The sequence below is a fragment of the Siphateles boraxobius genome, unplaced genomic scaffold (assembly GCF_051911475.1).
Source record: "Siphateles boraxobius isolate OS27281-9 unplaced genomic scaffold, OSU_SipBor_1 268, whole genome shotgun sequence".
NCBI classification, from domain to species: Eukaryota; Metazoa; Chordata; class Actinopteri; order Cypriniformes; family Leuciscidae; genus Siphateles; species Siphateles boraxobius.
In genome coordinates this window covers 49,033-65,457 of record NW_027508885.1, presented here as the reverse complement: position 1 = coordinate 65,457, position 16,425 = coordinate 49,033, and the positions used below count along the sequence as shown (strand labels likewise).

The window sequence follows — 16,425 nt, the reverse complement described above, 5'->3', positions numbered from 1 at the left end:
AACGTCACAGTCATAACGTCACAGTCATAACGTCACAGTCATAACGTCACAGTCATAACGTCACAGTCATAACGTCACAGTCATAACGTCACAGTCATAACGTCACAGTCATATCGTCTCAGTCATAACGTCACAGTCATAACGTCACAGTCATAACGTCACAGTCATAACGTCACAGTCATAACGTCACAGTCATAACGTCACAGTCATAACGTCACAGTCATAACGTCACAGTCATAACGTCACAGTCATAACGTCACAGTCATAACGTCACAGTCATAACGTCACAGTCATAACGTCACAGTCATAACGTCACAGTCATAACGTCACAGTCATAACGTCACAGTCATAACGTCACAGTCATAACGTCACAGTCATAACGTCACAGTCATATCGTCACAGTCATAACGTCTCAGTCATAACGTCTCAGTCATAACGTCTCAGTCATATCGTCACAGTCATAACGTCACAGTCATATCGTCACAGTCATAACGTCACAGTCATATCGTCACAGTCATAACGTCACAGTCATAACGTCTCAGTCATATCGTCACAGTCATAACGTCACAGTCATAACGTCTCAGTCATATCGTCACAGTCATAACGTCACAGTCATAACGTCACAGTCATAACGTCACAGTCATATCGTCACAGTCATATCGTCACAGTCATAACGTCACAGTCATAACGTCACAGTCATAACGTCACAGTCATAACGTCACAGTCATAACGTCACAGTCATAACGTCACAGTCATAACGTCACAGTCATAACGTCACAGTCATAACGTCACAGTCATAACGTCACAGTCATAACGTCACAGTCATAACGTCACAGTCATAACGTCACAGTCATAACGTCACAGTCATAACGTCACAGTCATAACGTCACAGTCATAACGTCACAGTCATAACGTCACAGTCATAACGTCACAGTCATAACGTCACAGTCATAACGTCACAGTCATAACGTCACAGTCATAACGTCACAGTCATAACGTCACAGTCATAACGTCACAGTCATAACGTCACAGTCATAACGTCACAGTCATATCGTCACAGTCATAACGTCTCAGTCATAACGTCTCAGTCATAACGTCTCAGTCATATCGTCACAGTCATAACGTCACAGTCATATCGTCACAGTCATAACGTCACAGTCATATCGTCACAGTCATATCGTCACAGTCATAACGTCACAGTCATAACGTCTCAGTCATATCGTCTCAGTCATATCGTCACAGTCATAACGTCACAGTCATAACGTCTCAGTCATATCGTCACAGTCATAACGTCACAGTCATAACGTCACAGTCATAACGTCACAGTCATATCGTCACAGTCATATCGTCACAGTCATAACGTCACAGTCATAACGTCACAGTCATAACGTCACAGTCATAACGTCACAGTCATAACGTCACAGTCATATCGTCACAGTCATAACGTCACAGTCATAACGTCACAGTCATAACGTCACAGTCATAACGTCACAGTCATAACGTCACAGTCATAACGTCACAGTCATATCGTCACAGTCATAACGTCACAGTCATAACGTCACAGTCATAACGTCACAGTCATAACGTCACAGTCATAACGTCACAGTCATAACGTCACAGTCATAACGTCACAGTCATAACGTCACAGTCATAACGTCACAGTCATAACGTCACAGTCATAACGTCACAGTCATAACGTCACAGCCATAACGTCACAGTCATAACATCACAGTCATAACGTCACAGTCATAACGTCACAGTCATAACGTCACAGTCATAACGTCACAGTCATAACGTCACAGTCATATCGTCACAGTCATAACGTCCATAACGTCACAGTCATAACGTCACAGTCATAACGTCACAGTCATAACGTCACAGTCATAACGTCACAGTCATAACGTCACAGTCATAACGTCACAGTCATAACGTCACAGTCATAACGTCACAGTCATAACGTCACAGTCATAACGTCACAGTCATAACGTCACAGTCATAACGTCACAGTCATAACATCACAGTCACAACATCACAGTCATAACGTCACAGTCATAACGTCACAGTCATAACGTCACAGTCATAACATCACAGTCATAACATCACAGTCATAACATCACAGTCATAACGTCACAGCCATAACGTCACAGTCATAACATCACAGTCATAACATGAACGCAAAGTATCTGTCAAACCTCCATTTCTTCAGACCTTTTAGTGGCAAGACCAACAAAACCACAAACCACCAAATGTGAAAGCAATTAAACACTAATATAATGCAGTTTAGTGCGAATCAACATCTAACAATGACCTTAAAAATAACTTGAGATCCAGCTAATGTTGTTTACATCTACAACTGTTAAACAGAGAGCTTCATTATTACACCCACAATGCCTTTAAAAATAACTGATGGATGGAATCAGAGAGTAATACCATGGTATTTTATACAATATTATTTATTTATAAGAGTATTGGCGTAGTAGTCCTCCAAGAAAACCATTAAATATGCCCTAAAATTGTGGTTTTACCACAGTAGCTTGTTATAATATTCTTTAAAAGTCTGTAAATGTGGTGAGAATAGAGAGGAGAGACTGTGGTGTGGACGATTACAGGCTTAGACAAGAGCAAAAACAATGGTGTCTTAAACTAAAAATAAACGTAAACCGATTGTTAGCGTTTAAAAATAGCGTGTTCCTCGAAACACAATGTAGCCGCAGTTTCATCGAGGCCATCTTGAACAGCTAAAACCAGCCTAAACTGGTGTACTGGTATTAACTGGTCTTCCAGCCTGGTTTTAGAGTGGTTTTGACCAATTCTTTAGCTGTTTCTAGTGATATTAATGAGACAAGAGCAGTGATACATTTTAAGGAGTCACGTCTTAAAGTCCCCATGTGGTTAAAATCAAGCTTTTAATGTGTATGTGGTGTTTTTAATGTGCTTTAAGAAAACCATGTGTAAATTCATAAGTCGACAGCATTGCTGAGTATTTTCTCCTTAAAACTGCAGTGAACCAAAGACACGGTTTGAAATCGCTGGTGTTTCTGACGTCACAAACTACCTTGTAACCAATCAGATCAACGTGTGATCGTCAAGGAGCGGGGGCGGGGCTCATTTGCATATTCATAGGACTACAGTTACATTCAAGCTATTTTAAGACATGACGACAAATTTGAGGAAAAAAGTTTAAGTATGTAATTTTGGTGATCAAATATGGGTTTTAAGGGATACAATTATTGACTACAGGGGACCTACTGACCCGATGTCATAAAAATAATGTTCTGTAAACGCGCCCACCAACAACAACACGGTTGATTGAAATCAATCCAAACGAGATCCTGACATTCAGTCCCAGATTATCCAATAGCATCTAATTTGATTCCTAGAGGATTCATGTTTGATCCCATCATGATCCCTGTTGTTTAATCCCGATCCAACAGGCCACTGAACGCATTCCTCCATTAACTATATGGATCTACACCAAAACAGAGTCGATATAAAACAGCAAAGTACTGAATATGATGTCAAATTATGTTCATAAGGACAAATCACGCGACCGCAGAAGATCGAGCATTTATGATGTGACCGTTTTCTTATAAATATTAATTAGTGGATCTGTTACACAGTAGCATATTTCTCACTCTGGATATAAAATATCGCACGACACATTTCGCTTTTGTAGCGATTACATCGCGGTAAATATTTCCAATGTAACCGGAAAGATTCCACACCAACCGAGCAAACAAAATCCCTAAGGTAATATGATATGACTCAATAAATAAATAAATGATTGTTTAAGCCTATTTAACCTCACCCTGAACGCATAAATAATAATCGTCGCGATGTTTGCTAACGATTTTTTTTTAAATATCGTTGAATCGTAGTACAGTCGTTCTTGTGTATCTAACGTTGCGGTGATCGATACATTGAATCGACTTGTTACATTGATGGTCACATTTAATCAGCGTTCGGTGTCGCTATATGATCTTTTGTCGATGTCTTACCTCGCCGAGCGTCGATGTCGCGAGCATCAGGAATATGAAAACCTCTCGACACCCCATTCTGCTCCTCTCCTCTGTGCTTCCAACAAACAGAGCTGGGTATTATTGAGTAAATGTATCCGTTTGGTGTAAAATGTCGGTGTGTGTTTCGTGTCGACTCCCAGAAGAATGCGCCTGCGATGAAGGCGAGTCAGAAGAACAACGCGTCATGTGACGCGCCGCGGGAATGAATGTGTGGGAGGGGGGCAGGGAATGCCTGAAAACACTGCAAACTAACATTACAATTAAATCAAAGACTCAGCTTCCATCTACAACCTTTATTTTACCTTATTTTATTAAAAAAAATTCTTTTAAATTTGAATGTGTTACATTATATTTGAATATATTTGTATTTTTTACATAAATAAGCTTGTTTGGTTGCTGCTTGTCTGAATCATACATGTTATGAGTAATCAAATATATTAATATAGTGATACAATTACTCTTCAGATTTGTTTTTCGATGTTTTTTTGTTACTTTATTAGGCTATTTTAATTTTTAAAACATAATCGGTTTATTTGTTTAGCTTAGTAATCAAATATATTATAGTATAACACAAATATGTTACTCTTCACATTTGTTTTTCAAACAATTTTTGTTACTTTGTTATTTTAAATGTTAAAACATAATCTATATATTTTTAAATCGAATACGTGCATTTTATTTTGAATTTGTAAAAAATAAAAAAATAAAGGCATTAATGTCTTGTATAGTATTGCAGGTAAAGAATTGAATTTAGTTATTTGCCTCCCCCGTGTGGACGTTCAGAGGGTTTCTAAATGAAATATATTTGTATTTTAGTGTAGTTTATTGGCTGTAGCCTATGTGAAAATTGGCTTTTAAAGGCCACAATTAATTAAACATAATAACAAATTGTGCGATAGAAATACCTGCTGTATGGGTAACCTTGAAAAAAAAGCATGAAAAGTAAACACTGACATAAAAAACGCGTTAAAGCTTTGCTGTTTGGACACAATCTGTAGTTTTCTGAGAAAAGTTAACAATGCTGCGGTCACGTGGTAAAAGTCGGAACTCTCAGAAAATTCCCAGTTTACAAGTTGGAATCTCGTAATTACGTAAATAACTACAAAATATAAATACACACAAGTTGCGCTATAAAGTCCTTTCAAATTTCCATGCATATGAACAAACATTTTTCTGCATCCACAATCCTATTATTTCCTCAGTGGATTAATCAAGACACACTTTGTTAGGTATGAGAATATATTGCTTCTCTGTAAAACATGCATGTCGTTTATTCCCATATTAACAGCATTTTCATTTGTTATGGAAAAAAAAAAACAGATTTTGAACGAATCATATTTTTGATCTTGTATAAGTTGGTAGGCCTGTCCTGGTCTCACGCTGCTCGAAATAACTTTTATTAGTGTTCATTAGATTTGTGAGACCATAAATGTCCATGGCATTAATAAAAAAATATTTAAATCCCCACATGTGAAGCATTTTCGTGGACGAAATCCTCTGCTTTATTTACAGAGCGCTGGTCTTGTGTTGTGCAGGGATTTTGTGCAACTATCCTCATCATCATCCTCATCATCCTCATCCTCATCATCATCCTCATCATCATCATCATCAGGCTCATTTCCGGCTGTCTCCTGGATATGGTGGAGGTGGAGAGTGTGTGTTTGCTCTGGGTGGGGTCGGTGTGTATGGAGGCGGTCGGAGATCAGGAGGATACATCTCATAATCATAACTGTACGGAGGAGGAGGACCTGCCAAAGAAAAGAGCTCGAAATTCATGTTTTGCAGGATAGGCACTTCCTGTTTATGATGATTTAGGGGGAAACTGAATTGTTTTGCATGCTTAAATGTTCAAAATATGCTCATCTCATTGCATATGCAAAAATTATTAAACAGTGGATATAAAAGACTACACACCACTGGTAAAACAGCTGTTTTTTATGATGTAAAAAAAAATCAAAGTGGCTGTGAAATGATTAATCGCGATAAATCGTATCCAAAATAAAAGTTTGTGTTTATGTAATATATGTGTGCGTACTGTGTATACTGTTTATTATTTTGTAAATATGAATACACACACATGCATTTATATGTGTTATTTGTAAATAAAATATTTATATATAATATAAATTATGTATAAATATATATATGAAAATGTATACACATGCTAATATTTCTTATGTATCTTATCTTATAATACAACCCCAAATCAGAAAAAGTTGGTACATTTTGTAAAATGCAATAAAATCAAGAATCTGTGATTTGTTCATTCTTTTTAACCTTTTATTAACTGACAAAAGTACAAAGAAACGTTTTCCAATGTTTTCACTGACCAACATAATTGTATTTTGTAAATATGAACAGATTTTGATTTTGATGGCTGCAACACACCCCAAAAAAGTTGGGACAGAGACCAAATAAAAGTGAAAAGATTATCCAAATTAGATTGTACAACTCTTTTGAAACGGTCCACGATGAGCAGGTGAACTGGTAATAGTTGAGAGTATCATGTTTGGGTGTAAAAGTGCTTCTCAATCTTTTTAAGCAAAGATGGGTCATGGCTCATCACTTTGTGCCAAATATCGTGCGAGAATTATCAAACAATTAAAAAATCCCATTTCTCAATGCAAGATTGCAAAGAATGTATGTCTTTTATCATCTTCCATATATAATATTGTCACAAGATTCAGGGAATCCAGAGAAATCTCAGTCTGTGTTGGGCAAGGCAGGAGACCTCTGTTGAATGTGCGTGACCTTTGACCCCTCAGATGGCATTGCACAAGATACCATCATGCTAATCCGTTAAATACAGACACATGTGCTCAGGAGTAATTTGGAAAACCGTTTTCACTGACGCTGCATCAAGAAATGGCACTTGAATCTCTGTTACGCAAGGAGAAAGCTTTCCATCAGTTCTGTGTGGAGATGCCGGCGAGTTCTCTGGGCCTGAGCTCATCTCAGACGGTCTAGAAGACAGTGGACATGTGTGCTGTGGTCAGATGAGTCCATGTTTCAGCTTGTTTTTGGGAGAAAATGGAATCGAGTTCTCAGTCCCAAAGACGAAAGGTACCAACCAGACTTTCACCAGCGACAGATGCAGAAGCAAACATCTGTGCTGGTATTGAAGTGCATCATTGCCAACGGTATGGGTAACTTGCATTATTGTGAAGGTGCCATTGACATGGAGGCATGTATTTGGATCGTACAGAGACATAAACTGCCATCAAGATGACATCTTTCCTGGGAAGCAAGACAATGCCAGGCCTCATTCTGCACGTGCTAAAACTGAGTGGTTTCTAGACACTGCACCAGAGACGGGATGTTCCTGATGTTTATGATTGATAAGGATAAGGTCCACCCATGCAATGGATAAATTAACAGCTTATCTTAAATTTCAAAGTACAATGCTAGGAGTAAAAAAGACCGCTACCATCCTTTCCTAAACTGATCGTAAAAACAAAGTGAGATTTTCCAACACTCGAGTATTTAAATGGTCAGCAATAAATACCTCTTTAGACAGCCTCTGCTTGTCTTCTTCTCCCAATGCCCTCCTAGATCTTGTTCCTGTTGCTACTTGCTCCTGAAATATCCTGATTACTACGACGGCTGAATTAATGACACGATAAAATTAACTGTGTTCGCCATGACGTTCAAGTTCAACGGGCCTCAACTACTCGCGAGATGTCCCAACAGTCTCGCTCGCTCTCGTTCTCTTTTAATTTTAATTTTTTAATCACATTTGATAAAGATATTAAAGTAGTGTTTCATTTTTTCTTGTTGTTCAAATATTATTTGTCACTTAATCTTAAAGATTTTTAATAGTGTATGTTTATTCCCACCAATCGCTGCACAAGTTAAGGATACGTATGATGACGTAAGCACGTTAGTGCGAGAGCCCTCCCGGAATCCATAGAGAATGCATTGCAGTGCCTGCAGTTCGGAAAAAAACGTCTTTGAATGTAAGTCTATGGGAAAACTCTCGGCGATTCTCAGCCAGAGTGAAATCGCCCATAAAGAGGCGGTACTCCACAGAACGTGACATGACGCTGGTTGGACTATATCCAGAGGCACAGTGACTGCTAGCGTAACCTATTTTTTTACGGTCTATGAGCGTAACTCTGTGGTTGAATGAGATTGTGAATGTGATTGAAAAAGTCCCTTTCACACTTTGGTGGTGCGTCGCCCAATCGCCCTAATGAAGAAACCGCCCCTGGTCCAGATTTGTCTCTTATGGAAAATGTATGACCCATCATGAAAAGGAGAATCAGGCAACGATGACCACAGACTGTTGAGCGGCTGTCTCGTATCAGACAAGATCGGGCAAATATTCCACTAGCAAAACTCCAACAATTAGTATCCTCAACTCCCAAATGATTAAAAAGTGTAATTAAAAGGAAAGGTGACACAGTGGTAAACATGTCTCTGTCCCAACTGTTTTGGGGTGTGTTGCAGCCATCAAAATCAAAATGTGTTCATATTTACAAAATACAATTATGTTGGTCGGTGAAAACATTGGAAAACGTTTCTTTGTACTTTTGCCAGTTAATAAAAGGTTAAAAAGAATGAACAAATCACAGATTCTTGATTTCATTGCATTTTACAAAATGTCCCAGCTTTTTCTGATTTGGGGTTGTATATACATGCATGTGTGTGTTTTTATATAATAAAAATAACTATACACAGTGCACACATATATTATGTAAACACAAACTTTTATGTTGGATGCGATTAAACGTTTCACAGCCTTAAAACAAAGATAAATCAATTGCAAATTTAATGTAAAAATTATGCAATGCCACTAAAGTGACACATTCCTTATTAATTATGCATAACAAGTCATATAGATCTGACACAAAAACAGCTTGGTTTCGTTGTAATGATGGTGAAAGGTTTATTTGTCAGAGAAATCCATCAAAAGGTCGTTTATTTTAATGAAACAGTTTGTGAATGTAATTAAACATGCTTTATGTCCTTTAAATTAACAAAAAAATCGTCCATGAAATAAATTTATCTTAAAAAAAAAATCCAGCAATACATTTTAAGAAGCCAACTGTGTAAGTAATTAGTGAAGGTAATAGAAAATCCTAAAAAGACGAGACAGCTTTATTTCTACAGCGCTCTACACAATACAGACTGTTTCAAAAATAAACATCAAAATAACTGTTGAAATGTATCAATTATGAAACAAGTTCAATTTCAGCAGTAAAGCTGAAGACAATTTAAGTTTTGTTCTCATACGATAGTGTCAGTGCAGACAAATCGATAACATTAATGAATATTAATTGATTATAATTCACAAAACGCTGCGAAAGGTTAAAACGGTTAAATCCCCATCGCTTGACAGCATGTGGTTATTACTTATTATTACACGGCTCTGTTTAAATCCTGGGTTCTGATTGGTCAATCGCGCCATCCAGCGGTATATTATTCCCAGATTTATGTACAATTATTTAAATATGCTATCCAGTATCGTGGACTCGCTCTCTCGTTTCATACAAACGCATGCTGCCATTTTGTGATTATTGTTTTGTACACGGTTGGATTATAAGATACAAACTGATGCGATTTTAAAACAGTTTAATCTGAAATCAATATCTCTTATCTCCATACTTATTGATGTGGTGAAATGCTGTTTAATAAGTGTACTATATACGTATACTAACTGAGGCAAGGGTGTAAAGTTACATTCAAGATATTTTAAGGCATGAAGAATATTTTTTTCAATGAAAAATACGTTTAAATATGTAATTTTTGGTGATTAAAGATGGTTTTAGCCCCAGCAAACAGAAATATGTTGTAAGAATGTTCCAAATAAGCTTTGAAAACATCATTTTTGAATGTTCTTTGATGTCAGACATTAAAGGAACACGAACATTCCATTTCATCATTCTTCAAAACATAATAGAAACGTTACTTTTGAATGTTCTCTGGAAAACAAGAAGTAACATTTTAAAAAATGCTAGTCGAACATCCAACTGAAACTATAAATAATGTTTCTGTGCTAACGCTATCAAAGAGCAGATTGAAGGTTCTGTTAGCGTGAGAGAGTGTGTGAAGGGTTGTGTGTGTTGTTGTGTTACCTGGGTAACCCTGAGTCACGGTGTTGATGTGTGTGGAGCTGAACACGCCCACTCTCGCCCCGCGCCCGTTCTTCACACACACACAGATGCAGAGAACGACAGCGGCCACGGCACCCATCAGAAACACGACGCCAAACACAACTCCTGAAATAGCCGTTCCCCTGAAAGAGACGCGAGCACAACTGTGTGACGACACTATTGTCTTCTGTAGACATGCTGAAGCTCAATTAGACTCAGTTTCTAAAAAATTAAAGAGTTTGCATCATTGATTCTGTTATTTATATATGAGAAGTTTATCATCTTTCTAGTTCCTTTTATAACTGTGTAAAGCACTTTGGATTACCATAGTGTATGAAATTGTGCAAAAACATTAGTGACTTCTCAAAACCTATTATTTTAGGATTGCTTTTACTTGATTATTCATTTTATTTGTTTATTTTTGCATTTAAAGTGTGTAGTTTTCTCTGGTTTTATGTTTGCATGTAAAGCGCTTTGAAAAAGCAACTTTTAAAGGCGCTATATAAAATAAATGTATTATTATTATTATAGAAATAAACTTGCCTATCTTCAGGGTTCGTACAGATAGTCGAACTACATTAAAATGTAAATCCTGGACTTTTCAAGCACTACTTTTTTTGGTTTTCAAGGACTAGATCTCACCTATCAAACAACATCTTTATTATATTTCAAATTTTAAAAAAGGTAAATAGATAAATAAAAATAAACTAATAAAACAAAATGGTACAAATAAAGTGCAGCACATGCATTGACTGCTAACTTTTACATTTGAAAGGACACTATGACAAAGATATCGCTTTCCTTATTCAAACTGATTATTTTTCTCATGAATATATGATTGATCTGAATAATGAAAGCTTGAATATTTATATGGGCAATATTACCCTCATAGCCATGCGAAATGGCTCCATATTTATATCAGACGGGCTGCAGTGTTCATTTTGCATGAAAAGATTGTTTTAGCAAAAAAATTATACACTATTTTCACATATATTGCACTTTTCAAGTACCTTTCATAAATATGGCTGTTTTCAAGGGGTTTCCAGAACTTAAATTTCAAAAAGTCATATTCAAGCACGTTAAGCATCTTCTACGAACCCTGTATTTTGCGGTTTATTTTTGTGAAGAGATCTGTATAAAGCACTTTAAGCAAATAAATGCTTATTTTATCAAACTCTAACTACCTGTTTTATGACAGGATGAACTCAATATTTGCATTCATCCAGTGAACTACGTGTGTGTGTGTGTGTGTGTGTGTGTGTGTGTGTGTGTGTGTGTGTGTGTGTGTGTGTCACCAGACCACCCAGAACTCCTGATGTATCAACGCTGATCCGTCTCTCCTGAGAAACACGTCTTTGTTGAGGCACAAAAGACTAAATATGTTGGTTTTCAGTTGTCATTGCAAGTATGGATTAATGTGAGAGTGAGAGATCAAAGGTAAATATATATATATATATATAGATGCTCACATGTGAGAGTGAGATTACTAGAGCTCTTCAACTGCAGCAAAGGCCTTCGTTTACCCAGCTTATATGATTATTATAATGTTCCCATTTCAGTTATGAAAGCGTGTTCATAACTGAGAATAAGTTGTAACATTAGACGAACATCCAACTAAAAGTTCCATGAATGATGTATAAATAATGTTTATAACGTTATTAAAGACCAGGTAACTGAACAATATTCTATTAACGTTACTGAAGAACGCTTGTTCATAACGCTGAGAGAACCTTGCCTGAATGCTCACTTTTATTTGGGAGTTAAGGAGATTTCATTTGTGAAATCAATAGAAGTTGCTATCATCAATATTTGATTAAAAATATTTTTTTTTGCAAAGTGGCATCAAAACTCCTCAACGTAATTGAACTCAGGGTTTGATTATGGGTTGGATTTCAAGTTGAAGTGAAAAAAACAGCTGTGTGTGAGGGGGAAGGGAAGGTCAAAGGTCAACTCAATGATGTTATACATAAGAAAATTGCAGCAGTGTGGAAGTGTGTGTGTGTGCGTGTGTGTGTGTGTGTGAGTGAGTGTGTGCGAGTGTGTTTAAGAGAGAGTGTGTGTGTGTGTGTGTGTGTGTGTGTGTGTGTGTGTGTGTGTGTGTGTGTGTGTGTGTGTGTGTGTGTGTGTGTGTGTGTGTGTGTGTGTGTGTGCGAGTGTGCTTAAGAGAGAGTGTGTGTGTGTGTGTGTGTGTGTACACTTACGAAAGCACGTCGCCCACATACGCGTAGTAAGAGCAGCAGAAAGGAGGAACACCATCGCAGCAATACTCAATACAGCTGTCACACTGAGCATCTCCACATCCTACAAACACACACACACACACACAATATGATTTATGTCAGATATTGGGGGAAAACACCAAAACAAACAATACAAATATATATGCTCAATGTGAACTGATTTACAGTACATTCACTGAAGTTCAACAGGACAGATGTCGCATTAGCCCGACACACACACACACACACACACACACAAACACACACACACACACACACACACACACACAGTGTTTCTCAGGATCTAGTGTTTGAGAGTCAAGCTCGACTCTTCCCATCATTCCTGCCACTGACAGACGAGTCTGATCCTGCACAAACACTCATACTCACTTTTTATAAATTTATACTAGTGTGTGCAGGACACTATAGTTCATTTATGTATGTGAGGAGAGCAAAATAAAGTAAAATGTGACATATTACACACAATAATTCTTCATACAGTGACTACCAGTGAAACATTAGGAGCAAAAATGATTGGGACACTTTGAGCTGATCATGTTTTGCTGAAGTGTTTTTTCTTTAATAACTAATGCACCTTTTTACACCACAGACTGAACAACATGAAGCATTGCTTGGTGATTGGTTGAGCTAAACTGGTGTTATCTAATTGTGTAGTTAAATTTAACAGCTGACAGATATTCAACATAATACATGTGTGAGACAGTCTAACAGAAGGACGGACAAAACCAGTGAAATATCAACTGATTTCATAACGTCATATTTTATTACCATTTTCTAAAACTGTGATGATGTGAGAAATGTTGAAGGTGTCTGAATAATTTAGGTTTGACTGTACATCTCATGCTCAAGGATGAGGATTGTTGTTGCTACACAATTACAGCGCTATCTTGTCCTGCCCACAGTATAACTGGTGTAATTATGTCTTCTGAAGCACCAAAATTTGGCTTTCATTTGAGTGGCGTCTGTTTGCATCGGAGCAGACGGAGTAATTGTGGGGCCGCAGACTGGGTGGTCCCCTGGAGGCCCTCACTTTACACTCTGGGGCCCGTCGGTCAACACTTTCGGGACAAAGACGCTTCAGAAGCACTGGTGCTTTAAATGTTACTGCACACACACACACACACACACTGCATGTCTGTATGGATAGTGTTGTTGCAGTACTGTGGTGGGATCAGATGTTCATGCGATGATATTTACCTAATACTACACAATATATAATATAACTATACAATGTATAGAATACAATGGCATTACCATTAGCATTATATATTAAATGAGCATTATAAAGGCACTTTTTTAAACATGCCCACCTAACAAACAAAAAAAAAAACGTTATAAAAGAGTTTTCTGAACATTCCAAACGTTCTGTTTGGTTACTCGAACGTTCCATTGTGTCATTTTGCAAATGTTACTTTTTATTCTCTGAACGTTCTGAAACAAGTAAGTTAGTAACATTTAAAAAACGATAGACGTCGACAATCAACGATACATATAAATAGTCCTGCCATGTTAGTAGTAATAGTGTTTTTTGCTTAAGAACATTATAAAAATCAGAATAACTCGAAAACGCTAGTTACTGGGTTGTTTTAGCTGGGTGGTGTCAAAAAGTATATCAAAACTCATAAGAAGCCACACTTTCATTTATTTAAGTAAAGCTATCAATTAAATGTTTCATAAAACTACTTCCTAGTTGTTTGTGTGTAACTTCTGAAATATGAAAATACGTTACCGGTAAATAAGCAAAGCAGCAGCGAGTCCCGCACGAACTTCCAACTCTTCTGTGAACTCGGATTTTCCATAATGTTCCCGAAGATTCATGGAAAACAAACGCGTCTAACCAACTTTCACATAGTTGACTGGCTTAAATCTCAGTAAAAGAACCGATGATGGGTCTGTGTTTGTCTGACTGTCAGTTTCAGACGCTTAAAATAAAGGAACGCTTTTATCCACAACGATCCACGTGTTCCATGAGTCTCTCAGAACTTCTCGTTTGACTCCTTCCTCTTTGTCTTTAACTTCTTCCTTGCGCTATTTTCTTTTCTTCGCTCGATCCCCTCCCCCAGGAACTTCTGTCTGTCAGTCTGGATGCGATGAAGAAGAGCCGCCCTCCTCCATTCGCCGTCACGACTCATCATCATCATCATCTTCATCATCACCGGGAACAACACACGAGCCGCACGATCATTCTGGGAACACGTTCGCTCTTTTCAATAGCTGCAAATTGCGGCATCATCTTCTCGCTGTAGTGAGAGTAGGTCTCTCTTCAATCGTGTTTCCACGAATCCTCTTTGTGTGCATTTCAACATCCTTGACCTGAACCAAACACGAAGAGTAAACAAGAGCATCTCATATACACGAGCTTCAGATAGGATTTATAGTCCTGAGGCTTCATAATCTATCTTAATCTGTATAAAGATAGGCGTATAGGAAACAATAATGATGGTCAACATACTTAGGATTGGGAAACTCACCATAAAAAAATGTGCATCCGAACAGTAGTGGGATAACCTACTCGATCATAATAACTTAAGATAACATTCCCATTACGCTATTTGAATGTTCTCTAAATGTTGAAAAAACAGTTTAAAAAAAAAGATGTTTAATGATTTTCTTGGCTATATGCAAATGTTAAAGTCCCCTGTAGTCAATCATTTATCCCTTAAAACTCATCTTTGATCACCAATATGACATATGTAAAGGTTTATAACCTTGAAAAAAAGCTCTTCATGCCTTAAAATATCTTGAATGTAATGATGCGTTCCGGGCAGTTTTTGAGCGCGTAAATCACGACTTCAAACCACGACTCACGACTTTGTAGCATCCCAGACAGCAACACAGTGTCGGCCCAGATCCGACCCACATCTGGGCCGTGTGGAATCCATGTGTACCGGATGTGGGCCGGATCTGGCCCGACACTATGTTGCTGTCTGGGATTCCAGGCCAGTCACGCCAAACTACCTGAGCGCAATATATACTTATTTTTTTCAGAGACACATAACATTGTAATACATAATCGTGTGTATTATTATCATTATTGTATTATTATTAATTTGAATGAAACGTTATATTGTCCTAAAGTGTTTTCTCACCATGTAGCCTACCGCCTGTTGTTTTGTATGGTTTCGCGGGCTATGTGACGTCAATACTCGTAACTGGGAGTAGCCTACATCGATCTAGTACGAGTTCACGGGCGGGAAGTCACGGGTTTGACTGCCGTTCAAGTGCACTTTCACGGGTATAAGGTTGGAAAAACACGGGTTACAGGTTGCCTGGAACGCGGCATTACTCGACACCCATGCCTCATTTGGTTGGTATACGCGGTTCTATGTGCAAATGAGCCCTGCCTCCACTCACTCACTTAGCTCAGAGATCCACACGTTGATCTGATTGGTTACAATGTAGTTTGTGACGTCAGAAACACCAGCGATTTCGTGTTTTTGAAACTGTCTTTGGTTTACTGCAGTTTTAAGGAGAAAATACTCAGCAATGGGGTGGTGATGGCGCAGTGGATAAGACACATGCCTTTGGTGTGAGAGACCCGGGTTCGAATCCACTGTGAGACACCAATGTGTCCCTGAGCAAGACACTTAACCCCTAGTTGCTCCAGAGGCGTGCAACCTCTGACATATATAGCAATTGTAAGTCGCTTTGGATAAAAGCGTCAGCTAAATGAATAAATGAAAATGAGCAATGATGTTGTTGACTAATGAGTTTCCACATGGTTTGTTTTAAAGCATATTAAAAACACCACATAGACACATAAACAACATTAAAAGCTGGATTTTCACCACAGGGGGACTTTAAGGGGACATTCCAGTGCATCATGTTGCAAACGTTACTTTTGAATGTTCTCTGAACATTCCGATTCTGAAATAGCAACATTCTAAAAAAATATTGTACAGCTAAAATGTTTCAGAACAAAGTTCCATAAACGATGTATAGATAAGGTTTTCGTGCTAACGTTTTGAGAACATTATTAACTTAAAATTTAACATTACTGAGTATATGCATATTACATATTTACATTTACATCTTGCTTGTTTCACCCTGTGTAGTTTTCAGACAGTCAGA

The 16,425-nt window shown here is 37.8% G+C and overlaps 2 protein-coding genes across 2 annotated transcripts in view; both read right to left on the bottom strand.

Annotated features, from left to right (window-relative positions):
• The window catches only part of LOC143752359 (amyloid-beta A4 protein-like), a gene marked incomplete at its 3' end in the record, with an annotated part of 36,404 nt that extends 32,187 nt beyond the window's left edge, over positions 1-4,217 (bottom strand). Inside the window, exon 1 of the mRNA XM_077245516.1 lies at positions 3,999-4,217. Within this exon, the coding sequence (XP_077101631.1) occupies positions 3,999-4,055 (57 nt within the window). The remainder of the gene's footprint in view (positions 1-3,998) is intronic.
• A 612-nt stretch (positions 4,218-4,829) lies between these two features.
• LOC143752361 (cysteine and tyrosine-rich protein 1-like) lies at positions 4,830-14,367 on the bottom strand. Its single transcript, XM_077245518.1, has 4 exons — positions 14,084-14,367; positions 12,316-12,415; positions 10,097-10,257; positions 4,830-5,767 (listed from the first exon to the last, which is right to left on the bottom strand). The coding sequence occupies exons 1-4, from the start codon at positions 14,151-14,153 to the stop codon at positions 5,634-5,636; spliced, it is 465 nt and encodes a 154-aa protein (XP_077101633.1). The 5' UTR covers positions 14,154-14,367; the 3' UTR covers positions 4,830-5,633.
• Between the last annotated feature and the right edge of the window lie 2,058 nt (positions 14,368-16,425).

Bases quoted from the DNA above. Each gene is read 5' to 3' on its own strand.
- LOC143752361 (XM_077245518.1), bottom strand. From the start codon at position 14,153: ATGGAAAATCCGAGTTCACAGAAGAGTTGGAAGTTCGTGCGGGACTCG. The intron at 12,416-14,083 runs GTAACGTATTTT...GTGTGTTTGTAG, and splicing joins GCTGCTTTGCTTATTTACCG to GATGTGGAGATGCTCAGTGT. The intron at 10,258-12,315 runs GTAAGTGTACAC...CGTCTCTTTCAG, and splicing joins TATGTGGGCGACGTGCTTTC to GGGAACGGCTATTTCAGGAG.